The following is a 27,550-nucleotide window of genomic DNA, read 5'->3' as shown; positions in this document are numbered from 1 at the left end:
CTGCCTTCACTGCGTGAGGGGATCAACAATCAAATCAATGACAGTCCTCTGCTGCAATCGTGCCCAGCAATAGCTCGATTATTCGTCAATTGGACACTTTGTTGGATATATCTGACGGGAATTCTACGGTCGATACAATTCTTTTGCCTCTACACCGGTCGACGACATAGAAAGAGCTGTCGTGTCAGAGCTCTACCGAGCTTCCAAGAAACTGCCTTGTGTATGCGGAAATAGCTTCATTCCACCGCAAGATGAATGCACCGAGCTCTTTCAAAGTGCTAGGGACGGTTGCGCGGCAAACCGCTTCTCATCTATCTCTTCGATCACAATCAAATCTGACTGCTTCGCGCACGTTTTCACATCTGAGCTCAAGGTTATCGAGCACGGCTTCACCACCACGAGGATGGACGCCTACGCCATTTGTGACGGAGACGGTAGTATGTTTATTTTCTTGCTTTCGGTCAAATAATTGAGGCTAGATTTGCTGATATGTTAATGTAGGGCGGAGGATGGCATACGTGTAAGCACACTTTGAACCCTTTCCCTTCGACCTGCCTATAGTCCATAGCGAGCTAACGTATTACCCGAAATGAAGATGACATATTCTCTCGATTACTCAAAGAACGCATTATCTGCCTCAATGGAGAGGTTGACGAAACCACATCTGCCTCTATCGTTGCCCAGCTTCTCTTTCTCGAAGCAGACAATCCAGAAAAGCCTATCCACCTCTACATAAATTCACCAGGCGGCTCTGTTACTGCCGGACTTGCAATCTATGATACGATGACTTATATTCAATCACCCGTGAACACAATCTGCGTCGGCCAAGCGGCCAGTATGGGATCTCTGCTGTTGTGTGGTGGCCACGCTGGCAAGAGGTACTGTTTACCGCACTCATCAATCATGATTCATCAGCCATCAGGTGGATACTTTGGACAGGCGAGCGACATCGCAATTCATGCCAAGGAGATACTTCGGGTTAGGACACAGTTGAATCAGATATACCAGAGGCACTTGACTGGCAAGAAGGTACTGTCGCTGGACGAAATCGAGAAATTAATGGAAAGAGATTATTTTATGGGCGCCCAGGAAGCTCTAGAAATGGGCATTGTGGACGAGATACTGGATCGGAGGGTGAAACCAGAGGCTGAACCGCCAAGTGCAGCAGCTTGAGAATCGGTCTCAAAACCAGTTAGCGGCTTTGTATAATATGACGATACGATGCATACTCCACACTCTGGGCCGAAGAGTGCTGTGTATTCTACGATTCTCACCTCGTAGTATTCTCTCTGATGAACTAATAGAAAATGCAGTTTCTATTCAGTTTCGGTGCAAGTGATCCGTACAGGACAGGACTTACTTGCACAATTATTTGAGATGTTCGGTTTATCAGCGTATTCATTCTCCAGTTATGTAAATCGATGTGTCTACACGCGCTTTCACAAAATTTATCCTATACGGCTATATAGTCTGATTCATCATTTTGGACTCTAGTTGATTACTCTGAGTTTCTCGGAGGAGTCGGAGACTTGGAGTAATCCCAAAGCCTGTTCTAGAAATGGTTAGCGTAACGTAGCCGACTCCGCAATGTTTTTTGAGCTCTGGAGAAGAGAAACAAGCTCACGAGTTCACAATTTGGGTCGCTTCTGGGCTTGCGAAGGCGAGATGACCTGCTCACCGCATACTGTTCCATACAGTATTTGGCGACTGGGAGTTTTCCGTGATCTTTTTCTTTCTCGAAGCCATGCTCAATTGTCACAGAAAGGCCAACAACGATGTCTTTCGTCAGCTAGAAAACTCCGCGCTAACTATGCAAACAAGGCGAATAACGAAGATGCATCATCCTCTGCAAAATCGACAGACTCGAATGTCGAACATGCCACTAAAACCCGTCCTTCTGACTCCCTCCCGCGTTCACCTCTCTTTGCAATGGCCCAATGCCGACAAATGGGCAGCAGAACACGCAAACCTAAAGGAACCAAAGCCGATGATGCTCGACTTCAGAACAACCCCTGGGCTATGGCGCTTGCTTCGCCCATACGTCACTGTCGGATGACAGGAGCGCGCCTCCCGAAAGCATTCTTAACGGACATGGGCTTGATCAAGCGAATCACCCCAGCTCAAGAGAATAATATGAACCCCCGAAAAGCAACCCCCTTATGGTGGATGCCAACTGGGCTCCTAAACGACGAGCTCAAAGCTATCGCGGATCTATCGAAAAATAACGCCGATGCAGCACCCATGATGCCATCGAACTACAATTCCGCCGTTATGCGAATGCTCTCTCGCTCTCTTCTTTTCGAATATGTAACGCCTTCTGGCGGCGATAAAGTGAAACCCGGGCGTTTTATTCCGGTCAACTGGCGAGTCTCGCATAACAAATTGAGTGATCCGGAAATCAAAGCAGTGACCTGGCGTCCGGATATGTTCAAATTTGTCCTCAAGTACATGAGACGCAATGTTGTCAAGGCACTTAAAGAGGCCTATCGGTATGAAAATATCAAGAGAGATACCGCTGATCAATGGCGGGCTTTACAGCTGTCCGAGTTATCAGTTACTGGATTGGTCGAAGGATTACGACGTATTGAAATGACAGATATGAAAACTGGGGCTGTGGTGATAGTTGGCGACCCAGAAGATACAGAAACCAAGACGCCCTTTGTATCGAGTTTTCCGGATTATGTCACTCTGCCACAGACGAGATCGGCTGTACCAGTTTACGATTTAAGTACGCTGTTGTCAGCTTCTGTTCGTGATGCACTTCGACAGTGCATTCCTCGATTTAACGAAAAAGCGCTGTTCTTCCGTCCCGATGGTCCGAAATCTGTGGATGCCATGTTGGCTATGTGGGAACTGAAGGGATTCGTTATGCATGATACTGCATTCTTTTCGGAATCACTTCAACTGAAGTCCCCCTGACGGTCATGATAATAACTCTACATCAATCATATGTACTATTATATACAATACATAATATCAAATCACATGCTATCTAAATGAATCTATCAAGGAAGTGAGAGCTTCGGCCGCTATTTAGCGCCCAGAAAGTCACTCAGCTTGTCAACATAAGCGACTGGCCTCACTGGACCATTCAAAATATCATCCTTGGTTGAGACGCCCGTTAGGACAGCCAGCGTGCCTCCTAACTTACCTTCAACACCAAATCTGATATCAGTGTTGATCCGATCACCAACCATGCAAGCACGGTTGCGATCAAACTGGAATTTACCCTCAATTGCGTCCATCATGGCCTGACTCGGTTTGCCCAAAGCTATTGGTTCCTGCCCAAGCATCATGATCAATGGGGCACTCATTGATCCTGCACCTGGGAATAACGCTCCCTGGTTTGGTAACGTGCTGTCGATGTTGGTTGCCAAAAATACTGCACCGCGACGTATGTACTGGAATGCGAGTGACAACTTCAAGTAATTAATATGGAAATCAAGACCAACTAATACCACCCCAACTTCAGGATCTATCAATGATGGGTCGCCTTTGGCCATAAGCTTGTAGTCCTCCGGTGTGAGGTCTCGACGAAGGGCCGGGTCAGTTCCTCCAATAAAGGGGACATTCTCGTTCCTTAATTCTTGCTCAATACCCGTTTCACCAAGGACAAATACTTTGCGTTTGTTTTCGGGGAGTTTGAGGATGCGCGCGATGTAGACAGAGGCACTATATGATGAAGAGAAAATCTCCTCCTATTTTGTTTGAACAGAAATCGCGTTGATTAGCCATTGACACTTTATCTTTCACGAAGCATTGATTCCACATACAACATTGCTAGGAATATTCAATCCATCGAGCTTCTTTTTGTAATCCGCTCGCGACTTCGTGCTGTTGTTGGTGACGAAAACGACCTGTTTCCCTTTTTGAGAAACAAATAAGTAAGTATATCTTTCAGATTGATGACAACGAATTATAGTTACCTCGACTCCTCAGCAACTCCAGTGTCTCAACGGTGCCTGGGAACGTATGGTCTCCGGACCAAAGAACACCTGTTTACCGGAGCATCTCTCAGTAAATAACAGCCCAAATAGGTTTGGAATTGAACTGACCATCACAGTCAAAGAGGAACACCTATCAATGGCACAGAAATCAGCATTGTACTCGTAGGAAAAGGAGGTTCTTGCTTACATCGAAACGGTCAATAAACTCGTTCAGAGCAGCGGCGTTGCCCGTAAGATACTGCGGAGTTGTGGTCGTCATACTGTGCGCGAGGAATGTGCCGGTGACTGTCCTTGTCTACGTGCAGGTTGAATGACAGGGAACAATATGTACAGCCCTGGGCTATCAAAAATCTATGTTCACGAATATCCCTTGAACTCATCCGACTTCGATGGGTTTTGCTAGCTAGCGGAGATCGTGCGGGGCGCGAATTTGCAGGGACCGCCACGTGATGGCGGGGCAACATGTGCTTTGGGTTTGATATCAAATTGTTCTCGATGCCTTCATAAATCGCTGTGTTTCTAAGCAGTAGCATGCATTCACTTAGACGGTGTCAAAATGGGATCCGCCCACAGCTTTTTATACGTGCCGCCGCACACATATTTTCTCTCCTTCCGGATACCTGCAATATGAGCCTCAGATATTGCTCCCAGTGATCTGCCACGAGAATGGCCGCTGCAGCGTGCTATCGTACTACATTAGCCGCGAGCAGGTTCAAGTTTGGCGATGAGCCGAACGTCCTTCTAAACACGCAATAAATTCTCACCGGCAACTATTGCTACCTGCTTTTCTGTGGCGCCCCGGTTGAGTCAGACAAGTTAGTTATATCTGCAATCTTGAATGAAGATTCTCTGTATGACCGAGCGATTATAGAGGATAATAACCGAGTTCATCGCGGATGTAGTCGTTATTGAAACAACTAGTGACGTTTCCTTTCGCTAGAAATCCGTAATAATCGACAATTTAGTTTATCGGTTGAATGACGAGCAGACTGCATTGGGCGCTCTTGTTTACAAAGAACTGAATGAGTACGAAGCCATGAGAGGGAGCCTGGCAACCAATGTGAAGAGCGAAAGCAAGGAAACGGCTTGGAAAGAACTCAAGCGTTATATATAGCGAGGGAAATGCTAGCCAAGCTGGCTATGTAAAAGAACGCACGGTAATAGTCTTGATACCGCGAGCATGAGCTTCCCTGCCTGCACTAGATAGCGTTTCGAATTCAAATATCTGTGATGTGCTTCATTTGTCAATTGTATTTGAATATTTGAAAGCGGACGCCTCACACCTCATAAAGGAGTAGCATCATAACTATTGGTAGTAGCTCTTCATTTTTCCTTGAATGGTCCGCACGGAGGAAAACCTGCGTATCTGATAAAGCACTGCAATAGAGACTGTGACCACAGTGTCGCGCATTAGGGAAGTGTTCCTCAGGTCCTATCCAGCCATATCCCACACCAGCCACAGCCAATGCCAAAATTCTTGATTTTAAAGATCCCTGGTATAGAGACGATAGCCATACCAATGGGACTTCCTCAGAAGCTTCCGTAGGGAGGCAAAATGTGACGACCATCACACTGCGAAAGAAGGGTTAAAACGAAGCCAACTTCGTTCTACTGCACCTTCCTTTTGCGCTTGCGACAGGTATGGCATCCTTTTGAATATCCTCAAAACTCTGATCATCCCACTAGGGCCTGACTGGCGCACAATAAACGTGCTTAGTGGCTTGTAACAATAAGTATTAAATATTCATCGATTATAATGGTTTGTTTGTAAGCGACACGAGCCTCGGGACTCCAGTCTCCTTAAAAATCAGGCCAACCAATGAAATGAATCACATGACATCATGGCGGCCGCGTGCCCCACGCGCTTGCGCTAAGCCTCTTGTAGAAAGAAGTTGCGAACTGGCCAATCAACGTGTGGTGACATATCCCACTATCGCTATCAGAATCAGGTGCATCGCGTTCTTAACTTTCTCTTTCTGAACGCAACATCCTTCGGAGTTGAAACAGGACAAGTCCACGGATTTTAGACGGGCATAATGGAGTCAATGGCATTATAAATACGCTTCCGGCTGCAGAAATCGTACGGTATATGAATCCCACAGATTCACCTCCCAACGTTCCCCCTTAACAGTTCTTCATCAATCTGCGATCTGAGAATCGGAACTCGATCCATTCAAGCTATATCGAATCAGCACTTTACAAAAGCATGCCGCCTCTATTATACAAGAAGGCTCTCGTAATTGGTGCCACGTCTGGCATTGGTGAAGCCCTCACCATCAAACTGGTCTCGCAAGGAAGCAGTGTGGTCGTGGTAGGACGACGTCAAGAGCGACTTGGCAGTCTCGTCACAAGGCTTGGAGCAGAAAAATGCTCAGCAATGCAATTTGACATCACTAAATTAGACGAGATTTCTGCATTTGCGTCTAAAGTCACCACAGAGCACCCTGATATTGATGCAATCATTCTGAACTCCGGCATCCAACGATCCATCAACTTCGCGAAACCGGAGACGGTTGATCTCAAAATATTTGATGAGGAACTTTTAACCAATTACACCAGTATTGTACATCTTACACTGGCCTTCCTACCGTTCTTGAAGGCTCAGCAGACGAAGACCCATCTCATCTATATCAGTGCTACCTTAGGTATTATACCAGTGGTGTTGCGAACCGGCGGATACAATGCTTCCAAGGCAGCTCTACACCATTGGTTACTTGTGTTCCGTGAACAACTCAAAGCTCTGCCAGACAACAAAGTCAAAGTCGTCGAGGTTTTCCCGCCAGCTGTGCAGACCGAATTGCACGACGAACGTCACCAACCTGATCTGAAAGATGGAGGAAAGATTGGCATGCCTTTGGATGATTTTATAAACCAGACTTATGATGAGCTAGTCAAAGGCGATGATCAGTTCGGCATTGGAATGGCAAAGGGAACGATTGATGGATGGGAGAAAGAGAGAGTGAATTTGTTTCAAAAACAAATTCCAATTGTGCACAGCTCCATGAAACAATTTCTCAGGGAATAGTTCAGATATTTCCTGACTTCAATGTCCGGATACGGCTGGTTTTTGTCGGATTTAAGCAAATGAGACCTCCACGGATGCAGAAGAAGGAGAAATAGAGTAGTGAACCTACCTAGTTTTAATAATTATAGCTAGAACTTTTTTCTTGGATACTATCAAGTATAAATTCGGGTTTATACGGACTGATAGTAATAATGATTTAACTCCAAATACTAATATCAAGCAGTTAGTTTGTTATAGTAGAAGATAGCTTCAAAGTATAGTTACTGCTTCCAACATCTAGGTACCTAGGTAAGCGCTAGATTTCCAGCGTTGGAAGGTTACTATTAAACTGACAGCATCGTACACCACATGCCTGCCTACTAGGATGACACATGTCTTCCACGCCCTACTAACTTGAACCATACCAGGCTAGAATATGGTATTTTATTTCATCCCAAAGAACAAAACTTCTGAAGCGTTGTCTCTGCCAGCTCCTTTGTTGACGGGTATAGAAAGTCACAATTCTCGGCCTTTCCAAATACCAAATTGCTTTTTTTGTGTATTGGAAGGGAATTTGGTCTTATATGTTATACACTCGGCAATTATACGATATCCAAATTATATAGTCATTTGCAGAGTCGGAAATATACTGCTCTGGCCATTCATCTCAAATTGAAGTATGACTTACATTTTGGTCGATCATCATAACCTCATGGAGTATTATCCTGTAATTCACGATCAAGGTATGAGTTTGAATATGACTTGCAAAGTCCTCAAATAGTCAAAATTTAGAACAATGTCGTAGATAAGAGAAAATATTTGACACATAGTCGAATCACACCTTATGACTATAAGGCCAAGCAACTCACAAGAGATGGGATGACTGCGTGAGTTAATGATATAGTCATATACAAAGAGTATGTCCTGAGTCAATGTCTAATTATGCCTATATAAAAGCTGGTTATGGACTGTTTACTCCCAGCACTTATATCAATTTCTCTTTATTATTATCTTTGCATCCTGCAGTGTAGAGACAACAACTTTCGGTGCGACAGCCCCGGAGATTGTGACGGCGGGTGCAAACAAGATGTTGATCGCGGCCCGCGCCCCGCACCATCTACGGCCCGCACTCCCCGCACTGAGCTCCGCTTAGGGCTGGAATGCTTCTCAAGGCCCACCGGTAAATAGAACTTCAAGCTCTTTCACGACTTGATGTGCAACGATACAAATTTCGAGTGGCGACTTTGCTGAACATATCAAAGTAATTTAAATGCTACTATCTACACTACTTTCATTATGTATTTGGAGGCGCTCCCTAGTTTTGCAGCTGCAATAGTGTTACTAGATCATTTGCCGACATTGACCTGATTAAAAAATCCTATTTTATAGCTATAATATCTCTCTCTATGTACCAGTATATATTCTGGAACCGCAACGTATGCTACCTCACTTATCGCAATGGCGGTATTACAACTAAAAGATTAATCTACTCGTTCTCCGGTTTATAGTAGGCAACGCTTTAATTTCTATTGAAACATATCATTGGATAGCTACATGAGTTACGAAGTAGCGAGAACTTAGCCCCTTACCTAGGTAGTTAGTATCGTCTAGATTGCAGAATCTTTCCAAGACATCACAAGGCTAGCTGAAGTTTCATCATTTCAAGTCTCGTACAGTCAGTCGCACGAACATAGGAAGACAAAGGGAAATAAAAAAATCATGTGTCCAACATTTATAGCTACACATTGAATAGTGCCTCATACAGCTAAGAGTATAAGCCCCTCTTCATACCGATTGGAGGGTGTATTGGCTGCGAAGGACCGAAACCAAGTAATACGACGCATTCAAGCTGAGAATAAGGCCCAAGGCCCAAAGGAACAAGTTTGACGATTTTCCAATCGAAGAATTGGCTATTGTCTCCTTTGCAGAATCATCGTCCCATGCAACTGTGCCGAGAGGCGGATTGGGGAGAGGAACGTAGTCTAGCTTGATTCCTCCTTTGACGAGATCAGCGAAATGATCAGCCACACGTTCGTCACCCACCCAGGGGATCACCCTTCGCTGTACGAATTTCATGAACCACCCGTCCCAGGCTTGCAGGCGCGTTAGTTGGTATGCCAGGTTGAGAACCCTTTTCATGCGTGGCTTTCTCAACTCTTGGTATTCCTGAAAGATTCTCGAGATGGTTTCTTGGCTCATCTTCCGGTTGGGATAGGCTTTCAGTTCACGATTGAGTCCATTTACCAGGGCAGCGGTACTTTCCAAAGCGGAATTTCCACCAAAAGCAAGATTAATGGTTAACTGTAAAGGTCATTAGGTATTAGCAATGAATGGCTTGGAGAAACAATTTTGGAGTCTTACCTTGTGCGCCGAATCACCCAAAATAGCAATTCGACCGAAGTGCCAGTGGTCAAAAACAACTTCCTCCAGCGCAATGAGCTGACCACGAATACGTTTCCGCCATAATTCGCCAAAAAGAACAGTGTCGCTGACGGGCAGGTCAGAGAGTTTCGCTGCCTCAGCTTCAGCGTCTTCAGCAGTGAAGCGGGGCCTCGTGGGCCAGTGAATGACCTTGGGGAGTTTTATGAAAACGAAGAAGAACGTTCTCCTAGGTTGGGTGATAACCAGGAAAGAGAATCCATCATTGTGAACGGTATGGCAGTCACCACATCCCATTCCAGGCATATCTGGGGCAAACCCGATCAGACAAGCATAAGTAGTGGCAAGGGCTGCGTGTTATGTTAGTGACAGATTCAAGATTGGAATGCCTCAACAACTTCACGTTATCTTTCATCTTATGCACTCACATCGTTTCTCTTGTGCGGAAATATAACCCGGAATTGCTTTGTTCGCCACTGCCCACATAAAGTCTCGGACAGTGCTATTTACGCCATCACAGCCGACAACAATATCCCCTTCATACGTTGTGCCATCTTCGGTGTCGACTCGAACACCATCACTAGTCTCAGTAACATTGGCCACTCTCTTGTTCACTAGGATTCTAGACTTATCCGGAAGATTGTCATATAAGGATGCGACAACCAATTGACGTTCCAGAACGACAAAGTCGTATCCGTGGCTATAGCCAGTTAGCTCTGATACCGTATTAGCCTGTCTGGCATTCCATACCGAGCTTTAATCATGTCCGCCAGCCGACTTGTACTTATCGCTTTGCCATTGGGAAGACGATTGTAGCTGTCAACCATAGGCGCACAATGGCTTTTGATTTGTTTCCAGCAGCCCATTTGTTCGAGGACGCGGATACCGTTGGGCCACAATCCAATACTGGCACCGACATGAGACCGAACATCTCCATAGGCCTCTAAGACGACATGATCAATGTTGGCCAGCTGTAGAGCATGCGACATGGCAAGGCCTGCAATGCCACCGCCGGCCACAATAACCCTAAAGCCGTTCTTCTCGGTTGTCATCTTTTTAGTATATTTTTCATAAACACCTAAATAGGAATATAATTGCGCTGTAAGCCAGTGCATCTACTGACAGCCTCCCTCTACTGACTGCACTCCACAGTACTGTTATTATAAGAACTGCAGATGTCAACTGTTGCCTAATTCGGCAGTGTATCAGCCACGGGCCGCTCGCCGCCATCTCTCGCCATGACCGCCGTAACCTCGGCCCGGCTAGCGATCAGGATGTATGCATATACTTCATCCTATCATATGCGAGGCTAACCTAACACCCCTCTGTGATGATTCCGATTCTTTGTTCTTCGTTCGGCGCCACAATAAAAATACCCCTCGCTTTTTAATAACAAAGCATTCTCCTTTTCATCTTCTCTTTCCCTTTTCCCCTCCTCCTTATCACACGCTAGTTGCCAGAACGAGTTTGTACAGTTACTCTCTTCCCAATCGCCTCAGATCAGTTATACAATGCCTCGCACATGGTTGATCACTGGATGCTCAGGCGGCTTTGGAAAGGAAATTTCAAAAGCCGCTCTCGCGCTGGGCGATAACGTCGTCGCTACCTCGCGCAATGAATCCAAATTGGCCGATCTAGCCGAGAGTGGTGTTCACACCGTATCGCTCGATGTGAATGCCCCTCAGAAGGATATCAACGCTGTCGTTGCTGAAGTTATCAGCAAATACGGCTCCATCGATGTGCTCGTCAACAACGCCGGATATATCTTGGAAGGTGGCGTGGAAGAGGCTAGGTAATAAATCAAGCTTTATCTTAGGTGTTAAATAGACTAACAAAGGACATAAACTAGTGATGAGGAAGCCCGCGCTCACTTCGATACCAATGTCTTTGGTCAGTTGGCTGTCGCTCGCGCTGTTCTGCCATATATGCGAGCGAAGAAGTCTGGCACGATTGCCAATATGGGTTCCATCGCTGGCTGGCGCGGTGGCATCAATTGTGGCTTGTATTGCTCAACGAAATTTGCCCTCGCTGGCATAACGGAGGCTTTAAAGAAAGAAGTTCAGCCTCTTGGAATTTCAGTTGTCCTCATCGAGCCTGGTTATTTCCGCACCGATTTCCTATCTGGCGGACACAAGGTAACGCCTAAAAAGACCATTGAAGATCTTGTACCGGTAATCAAGCCTTTGAAAGATATGTTCTCTATGTATGACCACAAGCAGCCCGGTGACCCCGTCAAGGGTGCGCAGTTGATTGTCGAGGCTTTAACGGGAACTGGACGTTGCGCCGGCAGACAATTGCCGGACAGATTAGCCATTGGGTCCGATGCTGTTGCTATGATCAGTGGGGTTTTGGAGCATAAGAAGAAGGAATTGGATGACTGGAAGGACTTGGCTGTTACCACGGATATCTCGGACTAAGGCGATATAATCGCAAAGTCAGCGATCGAAGGACATGAGATTTAAGAAATATTATACTATCAATCAAGTCTTAGAAAAGTTAGATGGTGGCTTCAAAGTTCTATGTTCTAATTGAGAATAATGCTCAATAAACTTGGACGTGTTCTCGGATATGTCAAGAGCTTGATAATTCTATCCCTTTACTGGTAGTTAAAGAACATACCCCTTGCCAGGCATGCTCTCTTTTGAAGGCTTCGGCTCTTGCCATTCGGTCTTGACTACAGAACTTTTGTCTTTGTTTTATATAGATTCATAAGACGACACAGGTCTATCGGGCAATTCATTGCATGATCAGGCGAGCATGGAGTTGCTCTTTTTGGAAAGTTTTGATAAGAATCATTATTACAACAGACAAATGAACCCCCCCACTTGCCCCTTCTCTTCTTGAAATAAAAAGAAGAAGAAGAGGGCCTACCCTGTGCCATGGCTCGTTGCAAGTTTGGAAGTTAGGACAACTTCGAAAACTTCCACTGTTTTCACACGCAGGTTATCGATTTATCATAGATTCATAGACAGTGGCGTTCACTCAATTACACGTAATGTTGTGCATCGAGTGCCTTGATTCAATTGAACAAACCAAAGTTTGAAAGAACCAAAAGTTCTTAGGATAAAGTGGAGAGAAGAGCTGTCTCGTAAGCTGCGCGGCGTCTCGGGCCGCTGTTTACATTTAGGGCCCCGAAACATGCTGGGGATAATACCGAATACGGGTCTCGTGCGAAATTCAAGGAAGCTAAATGATGATTTGAAACCTTCTAGAAGCCTTTTTTTACCGCGTACAGGGGTAGCTTCTAAGCCTTCGATATCGTGTGTATGTAGTACTAAATAGCCCGCTGCCGGCGAAGACATATGCCCCTGGCTTTCACATTGACACTCAAAGAAATAGACGGTTTTTGAAGCTTTTTTTTGGTAAACCTACGTACGCTATTCAATACAATGGTTCCTCCGATTTTCTCAATCTTCTTGACTACTTCTGCGTTGTCGTTCCTGCCCCTACTGTCGTCGGCACAAAATACTTCAGCGCAACAGAAAGGAGCGCAATGTGTACGTCGTCTCAGTTCAAGTTGGGTGGAGTGATGTTACTGACGGAATACATGCTCTCTCAGTGTAAACTCTTGACACAAGCATTCCCTAGCAAGGTGGCTCAGAATGGGACTACTGCTTACACCGTTGATGATACGGACTTCTGGTGTATGCATACCCTAATTTGGTTTTAGTATTTTGAAATGGCAACAAAATGCGAACTTACGACTTTCTCATGTTGTATAGCAACTTCTGAATGGCTCTCGCCTAGCTGCATATTCCAACCAACCGAGTCGCAAGATGTTTCAGACGCAGTCAAGCTTTTTGTAGAGAATGACTGCGAGTTTGCCATCCGTGGTGGCGGCCACTCTGCCGTTCCTGGCGCAGCGAACATTGATGATGGAATTCTAATTACGTTTGCAAACATGAAAAACATCAGCATCCACACTGATAGCCAGGACGTTCAGTACGTTTCTGTTCAACCTGGAGCAGTTTGGGGGGATGTCTACACCTACTGCGACCAATTCGCAGTCGTGCCAATGTGCGGTCGCTATTATCCAGTTGGCACAGGGCTCGCCCTAGGGGCAGGTTTCTCGTTCTTGAGTAACGCAAACGGCTTCGCGGTTGACAACATAAAAACTTACGAAGCTGTACTCGCTAATGGAGCTATCGTGGAGGTTTCTCAGACCAATTCTCCCGACCTTTTCAGGTCTCTCAAAGGTGGTGGTAACAACTTTGCCGTTGTTACGCGTTATGATTTACTGCTCTACCCCGGTGGACCAGTGGTCGGTGGCCAGATAACCACCCCTGAGAATCAGACAGAAAAATGGCTGGATCTTACGTACGACTACAGTGTCAGACAGGCAGTACTTGATGTCAACACTCATGCCCTGCCTGCGATTCTATATATGGCCGGCACAGATGAGGTGATAACAAACACCCCTGTATATTACAACAGCCACAATAGCAGTGTCTTGCCACCCATTATGGCAGGATGGTACAATATGACTGCATTAAATGATACCGTCCGTCAAGCTTCGTATGCCGCTCTAGCACTCGAGTTCAATGAAAATCAGGGTGATGGTCAATTGTAAGTGCTGCAGACTAGTTTCCCTCTCCTCTACTTTCTGTTAAGCATATACGTGAAACTTACAGCAATCCAGCCAAGAACAAAGAACATATACCATCACCGCGAATCGGGAAGAATACGCCCGTGTTTGGTATTCATTCCTCAAATGGGGACGATCGATTGGCAATGTAACGGGGTTGACTCTCCTACACTGCAATATGCCTCTGACGCCACGCATGATGAATGCAGGCGTTGAAAAGGGCTCTAATTCATTGGGACTTGCTGGAACGGATGATGTTCTTTCAAGTAAGTAGTATACTGAACGACATTCAGGGATTCATATTATGCCTGATACTAATCTATACTGGTCATGACAGTTCTATACTTCGGCTTGAGTTTGGACACTTATAATGAAACGATTGTCAACTCCTTCAACTCGTTATTTGATACTCTTCAAAGTGGGTCTAAATCTAGAGGATTATTGAATCCGTACATGTGAGTGCCCCTCCCACACCTCGATTTTCTATACAAGGTCTCCAGATTAGACGTTCGCTGACGCTGACGGTTAATTATAGAATGTGGAATTACGCCGGCCTCGGTCAGGATATCTTCCTTAGCTATGGACAATCTTCTTTGAACTTTATGAAAGAAGTAAGCAAGCAATACGATCCAACAGGTGTTTTCCAGAGACTTGTTCCTGGTGGGTTTAAATTATTCTAGTTGCTGCTCTATACTTGTGCTGTCCACTTTTGCATGCCAAAATCGAATATGATCTTGAAGTGAGACTTGTTGTCCAACTTATGAGAAATGGATAGACAAAAAAGAATTGAATTACAAGCTCATTAATTAGCTTTGTTGCCATACATTAGTATTTCCCATTTCACGAACCACATCCACTGATAATAAGCAAATTGTTATCCACGATACAGGCAATCTTTGATTTAAACAAATGCATCAAGTCCTAGCCATCGCTGGGTAGGCATAGGTCAATGATATATTTCATCCTTGATTGGAACGCCGATAATACATAACATCAGAAAAACCAATCACAGCAGAAATTTATAGTCCACCAGTTTCTATATAACAATACCAGACATCTTCAAGATACGCCATTGGTGCTACCCTGGATATAAACAACCCCAGATCTTTCGCGTGCCTCTCCTGTAGGGTTTACTGAGATCAGACTATCCGATGATCGCGGACGCGTCTGTCCCATTGGAGATAGTTATATGCCGTATCGGATGGTCCAGAATGAAGGAGGTTATGAATGCGTTGAGAATGAAAACATGTCTTTGAGAAAATTTCGTGTGGCTTTGTTCTCGGAATTCTGGCAGTATCGCTTCTGGCGCCGTCTTAAATAATACCAAACTCGCGATAGTAATCCTCGTGTCCAAAATCTAGCTATACCCACTAATGCCGGGTCAGAAGAGGAAAAGGAAAGTTGTAGATGGCCTGTTCAAAGTTCATGCATCTTTGTGCCATTCCACAGCCCAAATACCCAGCTGGCAATGAAAGGTCATATGCCGTGTATATAGAAAGGCTCATTGAGGTACTAAAATTTCAGAATTTATTCCACTATTGTCAAGATTTCAATAGTACCCATTTATGTGACTATTTGCCTCGCCATTTGCCTTGCCATTTGCATGATCGTTTGTTTTCACCTCATCTTTGAATTTATTGGCCTTGTTCTTTTCCAATACGTAAAGGTATTCGTCAATGAGCCCATTATAATCACTGGGGACATATGTCGAAAACATTTCAGCGATTGGATTACACTTGCGGTTCGTATTGATACCAAGATCGCGGGCTAATGTATCAACATACTGCAAGGAAAAATCCGTTAATCGACACTCGATAGTATCTCAATACTTTTCACTTGAAAAAACACTTACTGCAAGGTAGTCATAGATGGAGTATGCATGCTTCCTTCCTTGCTCCAAATAGCGCTTTCGAGTCCATGCATTCCATACAGCAATCTCTTCCTCCATCTCCTCTTGACTAGGGAGCTCTAGTTGGCCTAGTAGAAAAGAAACCCCCCAGAGTGCTTGCATCTCAGCCACAAGCGGCGTGTATACTGAATGTATTTGACCAGGGAAGAAAATCGACCGATCGCCTTCTGCAGCCATGCGAGAAGAGACTAACCTGCGATACAATCTCCAGGGTCGCCTCTGAGAGGCAGATGGAACGAAAGTATCTGGCGTGTTAATAAGAAGCGGAAGGGCCTTTTCAACGATCTCCTCGGCTTGAATATCAAGCTTTTGCCATTTGGATTTGAAGTCTTCATTGGATGGTAGATCAAACTGAGCACGAAGGTCTTGTTTGAAAGGTTCCAGAGCATCAGTCCACCCAGTACACAAAATCACATAATCAGTCGGAAGTGATGTTCCGTTGACCAAATTCACTTTATTTCCATCTGAATAGGATTTGATTTCAGTTCGGTGCACTGTAGCCCCGCCAGCGTGAAACGTCTTCCAAAAATCGGGAACACTAGCTAATCCGAGACCCGAGTTCGCCCAGAAAACTCTAGAAAATAATGTAGAAATGGCTCGTCAGCAACGCGTTGATACATTTAGATATCAGAAGTATACTCACCCGTAACCTTTTGGTATGGGCCGTAATTTCTCTGCATTAGGGCTCTTATAATAGCCAGCTTGGTATTCGGCTGCCATCGTTACGATACTCCAGAACTTCATCGTGACGAACCTACCAAGAAAGTTCTTGTGAAGAAGTTGATACCAAGCACCTCTAGTGTTTAAAATGGCCGGACTGAAAGCAGCAAGAGCTCGAGTACCCATAACGTCGACTGTGTTGAAAATGCCGAATAGGCGAGGTGGCATGATTGCAAGGGGGCCAGAACCTTTGTCCCGGATTATCCAGTCAACTTGTTTTCCTGCCTTCAGCAACAAGAAAACGGTATCGTATGCGGATTTAGCAGCACCTAGAACCGTCACTTGCTTGACAGACGGGTCATGAAGCGCATCTAGTGATGTGCCGATTTGGGCAGAGTGAATTATGGGCTTTGTAAAGCCTTCCATGGGCCAGGTAGGAATATACGGTTTTGAAGAGACCCCGCTGGCAACAATGAGTTTGGTCGCCCAGAGAGGTTTTTCTTTTAAAATATCAAGTCGCCAACCTCCACCGGCCATCTTTTCGACATTTTCCACAGTAGTATTGAGACGAATTCGACGCATCAAATCATAGTCTTGGGCGAAGGAATTTAAGTACTCATGAATCGTATTTCCAGAGATATAACGATCTGGTGTGAGACCTTTTTTCTTCATAGGGTAGAAGGAGTACTCAAACAGACCATGCCCTACTTGAGCAAAGAGATTGGGATAAATCCTTTCTTTGCTCCATACACCGCCAATGGAGTTGCCATTGTCGACGATGAGTAAGTTCGTCTCTGGGGCAAGCCGAAGATACGTCGTGGCTGCAATAAGACCGTACCAGCCTACGAGACATCAAAAAGTTGCTCACGATTTCTCCTTAATTAAAAAAAGCTTGTCATGCCTACCTGCTCCAATAATCACAACGTCATAGCTTTCCTTGTCCTTCATTCTTCCGTTCTTTTCCTGCGATTGCGGCTTTTGTCTTGTTGAAAAAAGCCCCTACTTAGTGATATCATAGACAAATTCACAGTTGGAGTTGTATCTGACTATAATGCCCTTTCTTTTAATACAGGACGGCATTGCAAGAAGGGACACGGGGGAAAACATAAGGAAGCAATCGAAAACGGGCCGTGGCGTTTCCGGCTGCTAATGATTTCAATTTCGACACGAGCAAGCCTAGAAGCATCAGCATACTTGAATAATCAGACAATTCTACGTGCATAGCAACAATGAAAAAAAAAAAGAAAGAACAAGAACAAAATAAAAGCGCAGAATGCGGGCCGTTGTCAAGTTTGCTAGCAGAATCGGACGGCCCGCGCGGCCTTCGCGCCCGCCTTACATACATAGATATACATAATCCATTAGGGCTAGCTATTGTCACGGGATCACTACGATTATTGCCCATGTAGTCTTTCGACTCGTCGCATTATTCCTAATTACATACCCTTATATATTACCATTAGAAGGATTAGGGTTGAATCTCTTTGGCGCTTTTCGCAATAAATGACTATTCCAGCAAAAATTTCACATCGCAGGCAAAATGGAACTCCACTCTCTCCTTCCTATTTTCAGCGCCATAGGCTTCTATCTTCTCTGGATCGTGATGGCACAAAATGGTACCATAGATGCTCTTGATTCAGTAAGGAAGACAGGAATATATCCCAATGGAAGACCGCTCAAAACCTCTTATGTTGGGATTCCTCTGCTTGATGGTGCTATTTCAACCCTTATAGCCTTCACCGATGCCTTGACTGGTGGTAACGACCCGGCGACTAGACTTGTGATGATTGACGTTGTGTCTACACTGCAAAGTGGCGGGTTATGGGTTATCATTGAAAGCATTCGTAACGGTGCGGGGCCTGTGGGAGTTGTTCTGTATGTGTATTCCTGGAATATCGGTTTCGCAGAATGAAGACTTCTAACAATACTCTCCAGATCCTCCGTGTGGCCTCTTTTGTGGAATGGGTTTGGAGCTGGGTTCATCTTGCCTATATATTACTACCTCAATTTGAAAGGTCCAGATATAAACAAACCTCTGCGTTTGAATTATGCGAAGACCCTGACTGTTACTTCGGTTTTGGCATTATTCCTTCCTTCCTTCATTGTCCTCCCACCGTTTCAAGTGACCCGGTCTGCTCAAGACAATCAAACTTTCGCAGCTCTATTTCAAATTACCCCTACAATCGCAGCCGTTTTCCAGACAATTCTGGCTTCATTGACGAGTCCGAAAGCTGCTTCTGGTCAATACGCCGCAAAGGTTCCTGTCCGGCGAGCATATTTCTTTTCAGGCCTATTTTCAGCAGCTGCGCACATATACGCAGTGCTTACAGCTATGTATTCAACCGATCCCGCAGTAACGTGGAGCCGAGTCTACGTCCCGTCACCATCGGATGTTGTAGCAGATAGCGAATGGACGGTTCTAGAAGGTGCATTATTGTTTATCAAATACGATTGGATCATTATCAACGTCTCCTCGGCTCTGTGGCTCTATCTTTCGCTAAAACCTTATTTGAATATGAAGACAGCGTTTGACAAGGGATCCACGTCACTTTTGATCGTGTTGTCCACATTGATAGTAGGTCCCGGCGCTACTGTGTCCTGGGGGTTACGACTTCGTGAGAACTGGATCAGATGAGAGGCATGTGGTTATCAAACGCTACCCCCGAGTCCTCACCAATAGTTAAATCCTCACTAGAAAAGAGGGGTGGTTTTATTTGCGAAAACATCGTCCCTTCAAAAAGTTACAGGAATATCTGAAAATGTCTTCCTGTGACTAAATTATAAATTATTAACGAAGTTGGTTCATAAAATGATACAATACTACTACATACTTGTTACTTTCAGAGCCTCTGCAGAATTTAGAGAGCTTATTTACACTATGTTCGCACTTGCTTCAAGAGTCTGCGTGGTTCTCTACATGTGAAAACTCACAACACGTTGCAGTGGATGGCTATAATATACTTTGGTATCTAAATGTAACACATTTGATACCAGTTCACCGACAAAAAATCTCTTGAGGAGTTGTACTAAAGTCACCTATGTGAACTGCGATACTAAATATGTAATACTTATATTTCTAGACTTAGCTCCCAATCAAAAACGGATACATATGTATTGCGCGCGCAGACTCAAAAAACTTCAGAGATATCGCAGGGACACCCGTGCTCGCCGGTCATCTTCCGCAAGGCTGAGTGGACGTCGGAATGAATCATAATATTCTCCTTACAAGAAAGGCCGTTTTGCCGACCAACATGTTACCTTGCTCGGGGATAGGTCTATAGTTGGAGCGGTAATGCGGCCCGCTGAATCGGCGTGGCCGTCCGTTCAACGCAGACACTGTAAGAAACTTCAAACAGACCTAAGGTATTCGCAAGCTATTGAATGCGTGTATGTTACCAGGTAGTAGAAATAAGCATCTTCATTTTGAGGTCTATAAATTTGTTGCAAGGATTCAATATATGTACGAGTGCTCCATGTCTTCTTTGACCTGACTTATCCTTAACTGCCATCTAGAAGATGTCTCCATACCTCCACGAGTCATCCAGCTCCCTATCTGGAGAGCCAGAGCCTTCATCAGTTAGGTCTGTTGCTGAATATGGCTCCACCATTGAGGACTCTGAATACCCGGCTCTGCAATTCCCAGGCTATGCAGAGAAACCACTTTCAGAGCAACTCGAACCCATAGCCGTTGTAGGAATGGGTACGGACGCACCCAATTGCCCATATATAGGCGAAGCTTACTAAAGAATGCTTTCTTAGGCTGCCGTCTACCTGGTGATGTCAGTTCTCCTTCTCAATTCTGGGATCTCATGATCAACAAAGGCACTGGTCAAACTCCCAAAGTCCCATCTGATAGATTTAATATTGACGCCCACTTTCATGAAAATAACGAGAGGCCTGGCAGCTTTAATGTATTGGGCGGATACTTTCTCAAAAGTGACATTCGGGAGTTTGACCCTCAACTATTCGGCATTGCTCCCGTCGAAGCAACGTGGATGGATCCCCAGCAACGAAAGTTACTTGAGGTCGTCTACGAAGCATTCGAGTCTGGCGGTGTAACTCTGGAGAAAATATCCGGCTCAAAAACCGCTGTGTTTGCGGGAAGCTTCACGAGCGACTACCAGCAAATGTCATTCAAGGAACCAGATTTTCGACACAGCTATGCTGCCACAGGAGTTGACCCTGGCATCATTAGCAACAGGATCAGCCATGTTTTCAATCTTCATGGCCCTAGTATTGTGGTTAACACCGCATGTTCCTCATCTGTTTATGCCATGCACAATGCTTGCAACGCTCTACGCAATCATGAATGCACCGCAGCCGTGGTTGGAGGAACGAACCTCATTATCACTGTGGATCAACACATGAACACTGCCAAACTGGGTGTGCTGTCTCCTACATCCACATGCCACACCTTTGACGCATCTGCCGATGGCTACGGCCGTGCTGATGGTGTGGGCGCTGTTTATTTGAAGAGGCTATCCGATGCTGTGCGAGATGGCGATCCAATCCGTGCTGTTATCCGTACTAGTGCTGTTAACTCGTAGGTCTCTATGTCTTTCATTTCCCCCTCGTCTACCTCGAGCTCTCTGTACCTGTCATTTCCTAAAATATTTTTCCTGTGCTTTACTCCGTGGTAGCTCCTGGTTGAAAATAATATACTAATTGCGGTTCGATAGAAACGGAAAAGCTCCAGCGGTTGGCATCACACATCCTAACCTTGAGGGTCAAGTCGACGTGATCCAGCATGCTTATCACCGTGGAGGAGACCTGGACCCAAGGCTTACAGGTTATTTTGAGATCCATGGAACGGGAACTCCTATCGGGGACCCGTTGGAGGTGCATGCCGTTGCAAAGGCTATGAACGGCCAGAGGAATTGTGATGAAGAGCCTCTCTTGATCGGCGCAGTAAGACTTCCACGATGGGTTAAAGATTCTACAATTTATGGCATTGCTAACACTCGCAAGGTGAAAACAAATATTGGTCACAGTGAAGCAGCAAGTGGTCTGTCCGCCGTCATCAAAGCAGTCCTTACAGTCGAGAACGGCATCATTCCCCCAACACGGGGCCTAGTCAATCTTAATCCGAAGAGTAAGAATTTTACCTTTTCCGCCTTAGATGCTCGCGCATTTGGTAACTAACGATATGTACAGTTGATTGGGAGAACTGGAAGGTGCAGGTTGTTACAGAACTGCGTCCATTTCCGATCCACTTGCCAGTCAAACGTGTCAGTGTCAACTCATTCGGCTATGGTGGCACCAACGGCCACATCATGATTGAAGGCATTGACTCCTTCATCCCTGACTACAAACTTGCTCACAAATCAACGACCAAGCCTCGCGGTATACACAATAGAAACCGCCCGTTTCTCCTTCCATTCTCCGCTCACGACAAACCAACTCTGAATCGCAACATTGCTGCATATGGTAAAATTGCTGGGAACTATAATTTGCGAGATTTAAGCTATACGTTGGCCAATCGACGTTCGCGCCTCCAAAGCAGGGGTTTTGTTGTGTCCACATATGCATCTCTCGAGTCCGCTTTTGGTGAGAATCTGGCAGCGTTCTCTTTTGCAGAGAAAAAGAAGAAGCCCTTAATCGGGTTTGCATTTTCCGGTCAGGGTGCCCAGTGGGCAACAATGGGAAGTCAGTTGATGACTTACTACCCTAGCTTCTTGAAAACAATTCGGGAACTGGATCATGTCCTAGGATTACTACCTGATGCGCCCGGCTGGACACTTGAAGACACATTGATTGAAGATGCAAAGACATCGCGGATTAATGAAGCCGAGTTCTCACAACCTCTCTGCACGGCCATCCAAGTAGCGGTAGTGAAGTTGCTCGAATCCTGGGACATCCGACCACAGGTTACTGTCGGACATTCCTCTGGGGAGATTGCTGCAGCATATGCAGCGGGATTTATCTCCTCGAGCGAGGCTATTATTGTGGCATATTACCGTGGTCAGGTTGTGGCCCAATTGAACACTGATGGAGCTATGTTGGCCGTCGGTCTCTCAGCCAAGGACGTCGAGCCGTTCATTCGAGAGTATAAGGGTAAGGTTGTTATTGCTTGCCACAACTCGCCGGTCAGCGTGACACTAAGTGGCGATGCGGATGCCATCAATGAGGTCAGGGTGGCTTTGGATACGGAAAGTATCTTTGCCAGGATTGTCAAAACCGGTGGCAAAGCATATCACTCGCACCACATGGCTTCCTCTGCTGAAAAATACGAGGCGCTGGTTCGACATGCAAGGAAAACAGTGTCCTTCGGCGTACCACTGTCAACTGACGCAGTCATGGTATCCTCTGTTATCAACTCTAAGATTGAGCCTGGAGAAGTCATTGGAGAAAAGTACTGGAGTCTGAACTTGACTAGCCCCGTTCTTTTCAACCAGGCCGTACAGACCATTGCAGCAAGTAGTGAGATTAATATCGATACATTGATTGAAATTAGGCCTCATACAACCTTATCCGGACCCATCAAACAAATTTCCAAGGAGTTAGGAAATGATGGGTTTGGATACCTTCCAACGCTAGTCCGAAGTGAGGATTCAGCTTCGCAGATTCTTAAACTGGCTGGTGAGCTATTCCTTCGAAACTATCCGCTTGACATGGAACGAGCAACTGCTGCGGAGGAAATATCTGCCGGGAAGGTGAAGTTGGTCAAGGGATCAGTTCTTGTTGACCTCCCAACTTATCAGTGGACTTATTCCAAGAGTCTATGGGCCGAGCCACGTCAGAGTTTAGAACATCGTGCTCCTAAACACATGCGCCATGATGTACTAGGATCCCGAGTACCTGGAGGATCTGCATCGGAACCTATGTGGAGAAATGTTCTTCGCATTAGAGACGTTCCTTGGCTGAAAGACCATTCTCTAGGTGGTGAAGCCGTGTTCCCGGCAGCAGGGTATTTCTCTATGGCGATAGAAGCAATTACTCAGCTCAACGAATCAAGTACCAACGCTGTGAATATTGAGGGGTTCATGTTGAGAGACGTATCTATCAAATCTGCCCTGGTCACTCCGGATGATGATAAGGGGATTGAGGTGCTGTTTTCCATGCGCCCATCATTGTTTTCTGCAGGTGACTCGAATGCCTGGTGGGATTTCAATGTCTCGTCTGTTTCGGAAACTGGTCTCTGGAATGACCATATGGCAGGAACCATCAGCATCAACACTCGTGCTCGAGGGCAAACTCCCAGACAAGCCCCCAATCTTCCGCAACGTGCCATGGGGAAAACCTGGAATGAAGGACTTAGAGAAGTTGGTTTTGACTATGGTCCAACATTCCAAGATATGGAGGACATTAGGTCCGACGGCAAGACATTCACCGCTGCATCCAAGACCATTATCAAGCAAGCGTGTGGCGCCGTTACGGGAGAGTCTCGCTACGTTTTACATCCTAGTACTGTCGACTCGTGTCTTCAACTGATCATTGTTTCAATCTATGCTGGAAAGCTCAATGATATGACCTGTGGTGCTGTGCCTGTTCAAGTAGACGAAGTAGCCATCTGGCCACCGACAGCGGAGCAACTCAAGAACCATGCCGCATCGGCATATTCATATACTGATCAACGCGGTATTCGCTCTTTCGTCAGTGGCTCCCAGTTAATTGCCAGCGACGGTGAAATGCTAATGGATATAACCAACATGCGATGTGTTGCATATGAGGCTGCGGTTCCTCAGCGGGTCGAAGAAGCACTCGAATCACAACCTTTCCAGGAACTGGTTTGGAAATATGACATCGACAGCATTACCTCCGATGAGCAATTACGCGATATGGACATCACCTCGATAATGGAGCTCATCGCCCACAAAAACCCGAGTGCTAAGTTTTTGGAAATCGGATCGAAGAACTCGTCAAGCATCTCAGCCAAGTGCCCATGCGTCAGCTATTCAATTGCTGAGCGTTCCGAGGAAGCTCTCGAACAGGCCAGAGCTGAGGTAGAGGGCATTAAGAATTCCGGCTTCCTCGTGCTGGATATTACTGCTCCTCTCAACGATGATAACAATACCGATACTTTTGATTTGATCATAGCTACCAATCAGTCTACTATCAACGATGATGTCCTCAGAAATATCCGACGTTTGCTAGCTGATGGTGGTCGCGTTATCCTTCCGAAGAGTAGCATTGTTTCTTATGAGACTCTTCTTCGTGCCGGATTTAACGGCATTGACGTCTTCCTAGAGGAGAGCGCGACAAAAGAAGTTTCATTGATTAGATCAGTTGAGTTCAGTAATGGCGTGCATGTCACTGCTTCAAGTCCTCAAGTGAAACTGATCTATCGCAACAAGGCGCCTGCTGTTATTCCACATTTATTGCAAGCCCTAGAAAATGCAGGATATGCCAGCAAGGAGAGTTCGCTGGTCTCTTGCGATGTCGCTGATGGTGACCATGTCGTGGTTATCGGAGATTTGGAAGGATCGTCGCTGCTGGCAACAATTGAACAGGAAGAGTTCGAAGCTCTCAAAGTACTCACGAACAAGGCGTCATCAATCCTATGGGTTACTGCAGGGGGCCTTCTCGAGGGAAAGCTGCCGGAATATGGCATGGCGAATGGGCTTGGAAGGTCCCTCACCTCCGAGCAGTCTTCACTGGACTTTACCACGTTGGACTTCGATCTTGAAACTACTTCAGTCTCGCAAATTGCTACCGGTATCGTCACAGCTATGCAACGCCAAATAAAGCATGTTGAGTCTCGAGAGTCGGAGTACTATGTTTCTAAGGGATACACTTATATTAGCCGTCTTCTGGCCAACACAACTCTTCCAGGAGCCTCCAAGGGAGTTCAAAAGTACAACACTCTCTATGACGGCCAGCAGTTGGTTGGCTCAGTACAATCTGGAAAAGTGGTATTCTCTGAGGATGAGCACAAAGGAAAGCCGCTGGAGGGTGATGCTGTGGAAGTCAAAGTAGCATATGGCGGACTCAACAAAGAGGATGCGCTTGTCATAACCGGAAATGATTACCCCATGGCGTTTAGCCACGAGATTTGCGGTATGGTCTCTCGTGTAGGCCCTGAGGTGACAGAATTCAAGGAGGGAGACCAGGTTGTTGGATTCAGCTTTGATAGATTCTCGACGTTCCAGCGAACATCTGCCGATCTTCTTCAGAAAGTGAACGAGGGCGAGGCCATTGCAAAGCTGGTATCTCTGCCCTGGACATTCTCTACCGCTCTTTACGGCTTGAGGGACCTGGCTAGATTGGAAGCAAACGAAAGGGTCCTAATACTAAGTGGTACTGGGACTGTCGGTACTGCTGCTATCCAAGTGGCCCATCTCCTCGGCGCTATACCGTTTGTCGTGAGCGAAACACTCTCAGAAAAGAAGGAACTCGCTGCCATTCTTGGTCTTCCAGAAATGCAGGTTCTTACCAGGACTGAAATCACTACCCATGGTTCAATTCAGTCTTCTATCAAAGGCTCGGACTTCGAGGTTATCTTTAGCAGCGGTTATACCGATTTGTCAGAAGCTCGCGAGGCCTGGCGTCATATTGCTCCTCTAGGTAGATTTGTCGACTTTGGAAGGAAGAACGTACTCAGGCGCAGTGCTCTTGATACCGTTCCAATTTATCAAGGAGCTTCTTACATCTCCTTTGACATGTTGGATCTATACGCATACAAGCCTCAGAAACTGTCGAACTTGCTGAAATCCACCCTATCGCTGTATCGTCAAGGGCTGCTGTCATCCACCTTGCCCCCGAATATCTACAGTCTTGATCAATTAGATTTGGCCGTGTCATCTTTCTCGGATAGCTTTAAAGCGGGAAAGTCCTTGATTTCTTATGCCCCGTCAGGAGGATCTCTCACTATCGTTCCAAACCAACTGAGCATGAAATTTCGATCAGATGCAACTTATCTTCTTGTTGGCTGTTTAGGTGGTCTGGGTAGAAGCCTAACTACGTGGATGACGGAGAATGGGGCCCAACGATTAGTTTTCCTGTCTAGGTCTGGTGCAGATCAAGAACAGGCAGGAATCCTAATCCAAGACCTCGAACGTGCTGGGATTATCTGCCAGGTGGTTAGGGGTGATGTGACAAATAGCTCAGACGTTCAAAAGGCAGTCGAGAGTGTTCCAGCTGAACATCCCATCCGCGGTGTTGTACAGGCAGCGATGGTACTAAGGGTATGCTATATCACCCACCCTCCCGTAGATGGCTTAGTGACTACATAAGGTAACTAACTAACTGACGGCTCGGATCTAGGATGGACTATTCCATTCTATGACATACGACAACTGGAAGACAGCGACTTATCCCAAGGTCCAAGGAACCCTGAACCTTCATAATGCTCTGGCAGATACTTCGCTGGACTTTTTTATTATGACTAGTTCTACCTCCGGAACCCTTGGCACGCCAGGTCAGGCAAATTACTCGGCAGCTAACAGCTTCCTTGACTCACTTGCTAGGCATCGTGTGGTTAACCAACAACGAGCCTGCTCTGTCGTCCTCCCCATGATTCTCGGTGTAGGCTATGTGGCCGAGCACCCGGAAGTCGAAGAGGCTCTGAGGCGTAAGGGTATCTACGGTATCGATGAGACTCACCTGCTAGAATCCCTCGCTGTCTCAATGTTGACCCAGGACAGCCCGAAGCCGGCTGACCATGTTATCGTTGGGCTTGATCCCGTCAGGCTGCAAAAGTCAATCCATAGTTCAGAGACTACTGATGGGTTCTGGTTGGAGGACACCCGTTTCAAATCTCTTCTCGCCTCCATGAAGTCTTCGACTACCAATGGCACCGCCGAAAGCGGGCGCACTATACTGAGCACAATCAAGACAGCCGGTAGTTCGACTGAAGCGGTGCAAGTCACGAGTGAGATCATGGTAGAGAAGTTGGCAAGGTTGTTACTTGTTGACCTTTCTGAATTTGAGCCAGACGTCAAATCGATTGCATCGTATGGTCTTGATAGTATGATTGGCGCCGAGCTTCGCAACTGGATTTTCAAGGAGTTGGCCTTGGACATTCCCTTCCAGCGGCTGTTAAGTGCAGACCTCACAATTACCAAGTTTGCAATTGAGGTTTGTACGAGCCAAGGATTTGTCTTTGAGTCACAGGCCTAGGCCAGCTA

At 46.0% G+C, this 27,550-nt stretch overlaps 10 protein-coding genes across 10 annotated transcripts, besides 1 other annotated feature; 7 read left to right on the top strand and 3 right to left on the bottom strand.

The window, feature by feature from the left end:
• Nucleotides 1-251: 251 nt before the first annotated feature.
• UA08_06768 (ATP-dependent Clp protease proteolytic subunit) lies at nt 252-1,173 on the top strand (the record flags this gene model as incomplete). Its single annotated transcript, XM_020269081.1, has 3 exons — nt 252-437; nt 502-520; nt 596-1,173. The coding sequence occupies 3 exons, from the start codon at nt 252-254 to the stop codon at nt 1,171-1,173; spliced, it is 783 nt and encodes a 260-aa protein (XP_020118300.1).
• A 414-nt stretch (nt 1,174-1,587) lies between these two features.
• UA08_06767 (hypothetical protein) lies at nt 1,588-2,919 on the top strand (the record flags this gene model as incomplete). The annotated part of the gene is made up of 1 exon (XM_020269080.1): nt 1,588-2,919. The coding sequence occupies one exon, from the start codon at nt 1,588-1,590 to the stop codon at nt 2,917-2,919; it is 1,332 nt and encodes a 443-aa protein (XP_020118320.1).
• Nucleotides 2,920-3,029: 110 nt separating this feature from the next.
• Nucleotides 3,030-4,206, bottom strand: UA08_06766 (4-nitrophenylphosphatase; the record flags this gene model as incomplete). Its single annotated transcript, XM_020269079.1, has 5 exons — nt 3,030-3,698; nt 3,774-3,865; nt 3,927-3,995; nt 4,056-4,077; nt 4,135-4,206. The coding sequence occupies 5 exons, from the start codon at nt 4,204-4,206 to the stop codon at nt 3,030-3,032; spliced, it is 924 nt and encodes a 307-aa protein (XP_020118073.1).
• Nucleotides 4,207-6,153: 1,947 nt separating this feature from the next.
• On the top strand, nt 6,154-6,972 carry UA08_06765 (hypothetical protein; the record flags this gene model as incomplete). The annotated part of the gene is made up of 1 exon (XM_020269078.1): nt 6,154-6,972. The coding sequence occupies one exon, from the start codon at nt 6,154-6,156 to the stop codon at nt 6,970-6,972; it is 819 nt and encodes a 272-aa protein (XP_020118070.1).
• A 1,711-nt stretch (nt 6,973-8,683) lies between these two features.
• On the bottom strand, nt 8,684-10,382 carry UA08_06764 (hypothetical protein; the record flags this gene model as incomplete). Its single annotated transcript, XM_020269077.1, has 5 exons — nt 8,684-8,689; nt 8,743-9,252; nt 9,313-9,680; nt 9,759-10,030; nt 10,081-10,382. 5 exons carry the CDS (start codon nt 10,380-10,382, stop codon nt 8,684-8,686), a joined length of 1,458 nt encoding a protein of 485 aa, XP_020118077.1.
• Nucleotides 10,383-10,841: 459 nt separating this feature from the next.
• UA08_06763 (hypothetical protein) lies at nt 10,842-11,747 on the top strand (the record flags this gene model as incomplete). Its single annotated transcript, XM_020269076.1, has 2 exons — nt 10,842-11,122; nt 11,180-11,747. 2 exons carry the CDS (start codon nt 10,842-10,844, stop codon nt 11,745-11,747), a joined length of 849 nt encoding a protein of 282 aa, XP_020118145.1.
• A 972-nt stretch (nt 11,748-12,719) lies between these two features.
• UA08_06762 (hypothetical protein) lies at nt 12,720-14,595 on the top strand (the record flags this gene model as incomplete). The annotated part of the gene is made up of 6 exons (XM_020269074.1): nt 12,720-12,827; nt 12,890-12,974; nt 13,053-13,896; nt 13,970-14,181; nt 14,253-14,370; nt 14,451-14,595. The coding sequence occupies 6 exons, from the start codon at nt 12,720-12,722 to the stop codon at nt 14,593-14,595; spliced, it is 1,512 nt and encodes a 503-aa protein (XP_020118086.1).
• Nucleotides 13,237-13,279: a repeat region (Identified by RepeatMasker using a combination of RepBase library and repeat library created with RepeatScout).
• Nucleotides 14,596-15,464: 869 nt separating the features above from the next.
• UA08_06761 (hypothetical protein) lies at nt 15,465-17,432 on the bottom strand (the record flags this gene model as incomplete). Its single annotated transcript, XM_020269073.1, has 4 exons — nt 15,465-15,698; nt 15,768-16,398; nt 16,468-17,326; nt 17,390-17,432. The coding sequence occupies 4 exons, from the start codon at nt 17,430-17,432 to the stop codon at nt 15,465-15,467; spliced, it is 1,767 nt and encodes a 588-aa protein (XP_020118082.1).
• Nucleotides 17,433-18,024: 592 nt separating this feature from the next.
• UA08_06760 (hypothetical protein) lies at nt 18,025-19,119 on the top strand (the record flags this gene model as incomplete). The annotated part of the gene is made up of 2 exons (XM_020269072.1): nt 18,025-18,359; nt 18,420-19,119. 2 exons carry the CDS (start codon nt 18,025-18,027, stop codon nt 19,117-19,119), a joined length of 1,035 nt encoding a protein of 344 aa, XP_020118075.1.
• Nucleotides 19,120-20,000: 881 nt separating this feature from the next.
• On the top strand, nt 20,001-27,542 carry UA08_06759 (hypothetical protein; the record flags this gene model as incomplete). Its single annotated transcript, XM_020269071.1, has 6 exons — nt 20,001-20,184; nt 20,244-21,027; nt 21,164-21,392; nt 21,453-21,576; nt 21,639-26,608; nt 26,688-27,542. The coding sequence occupies 6 exons, from the start codon at nt 20,001-20,003 to the stop codon at nt 27,540-27,542; spliced, it is 7,146 nt and encodes a 2,381-aa protein (XP_020118074.1).
• Nucleotides 27,543-27,550: the final 8 nt, after the last annotated feature.

This window comes from Talaromyces atroroseus, assembly GCF_001907595.1.
Source record: "Talaromyces atroroseus strain IBT 11181 chromosome Unknown scaffold_9, whole genome shotgun sequence".
In the NCBI taxonomy this organism is placed as follows: Eukaryota; Fungi; Ascomycota; class Eurotiomycetes; order Eurotiales; family Trichocomaceae; genus Talaromyces; species Talaromyces atroroseus.
This window is presented reverse-complemented; position numbering and strand designations above follow the sequence as displayed.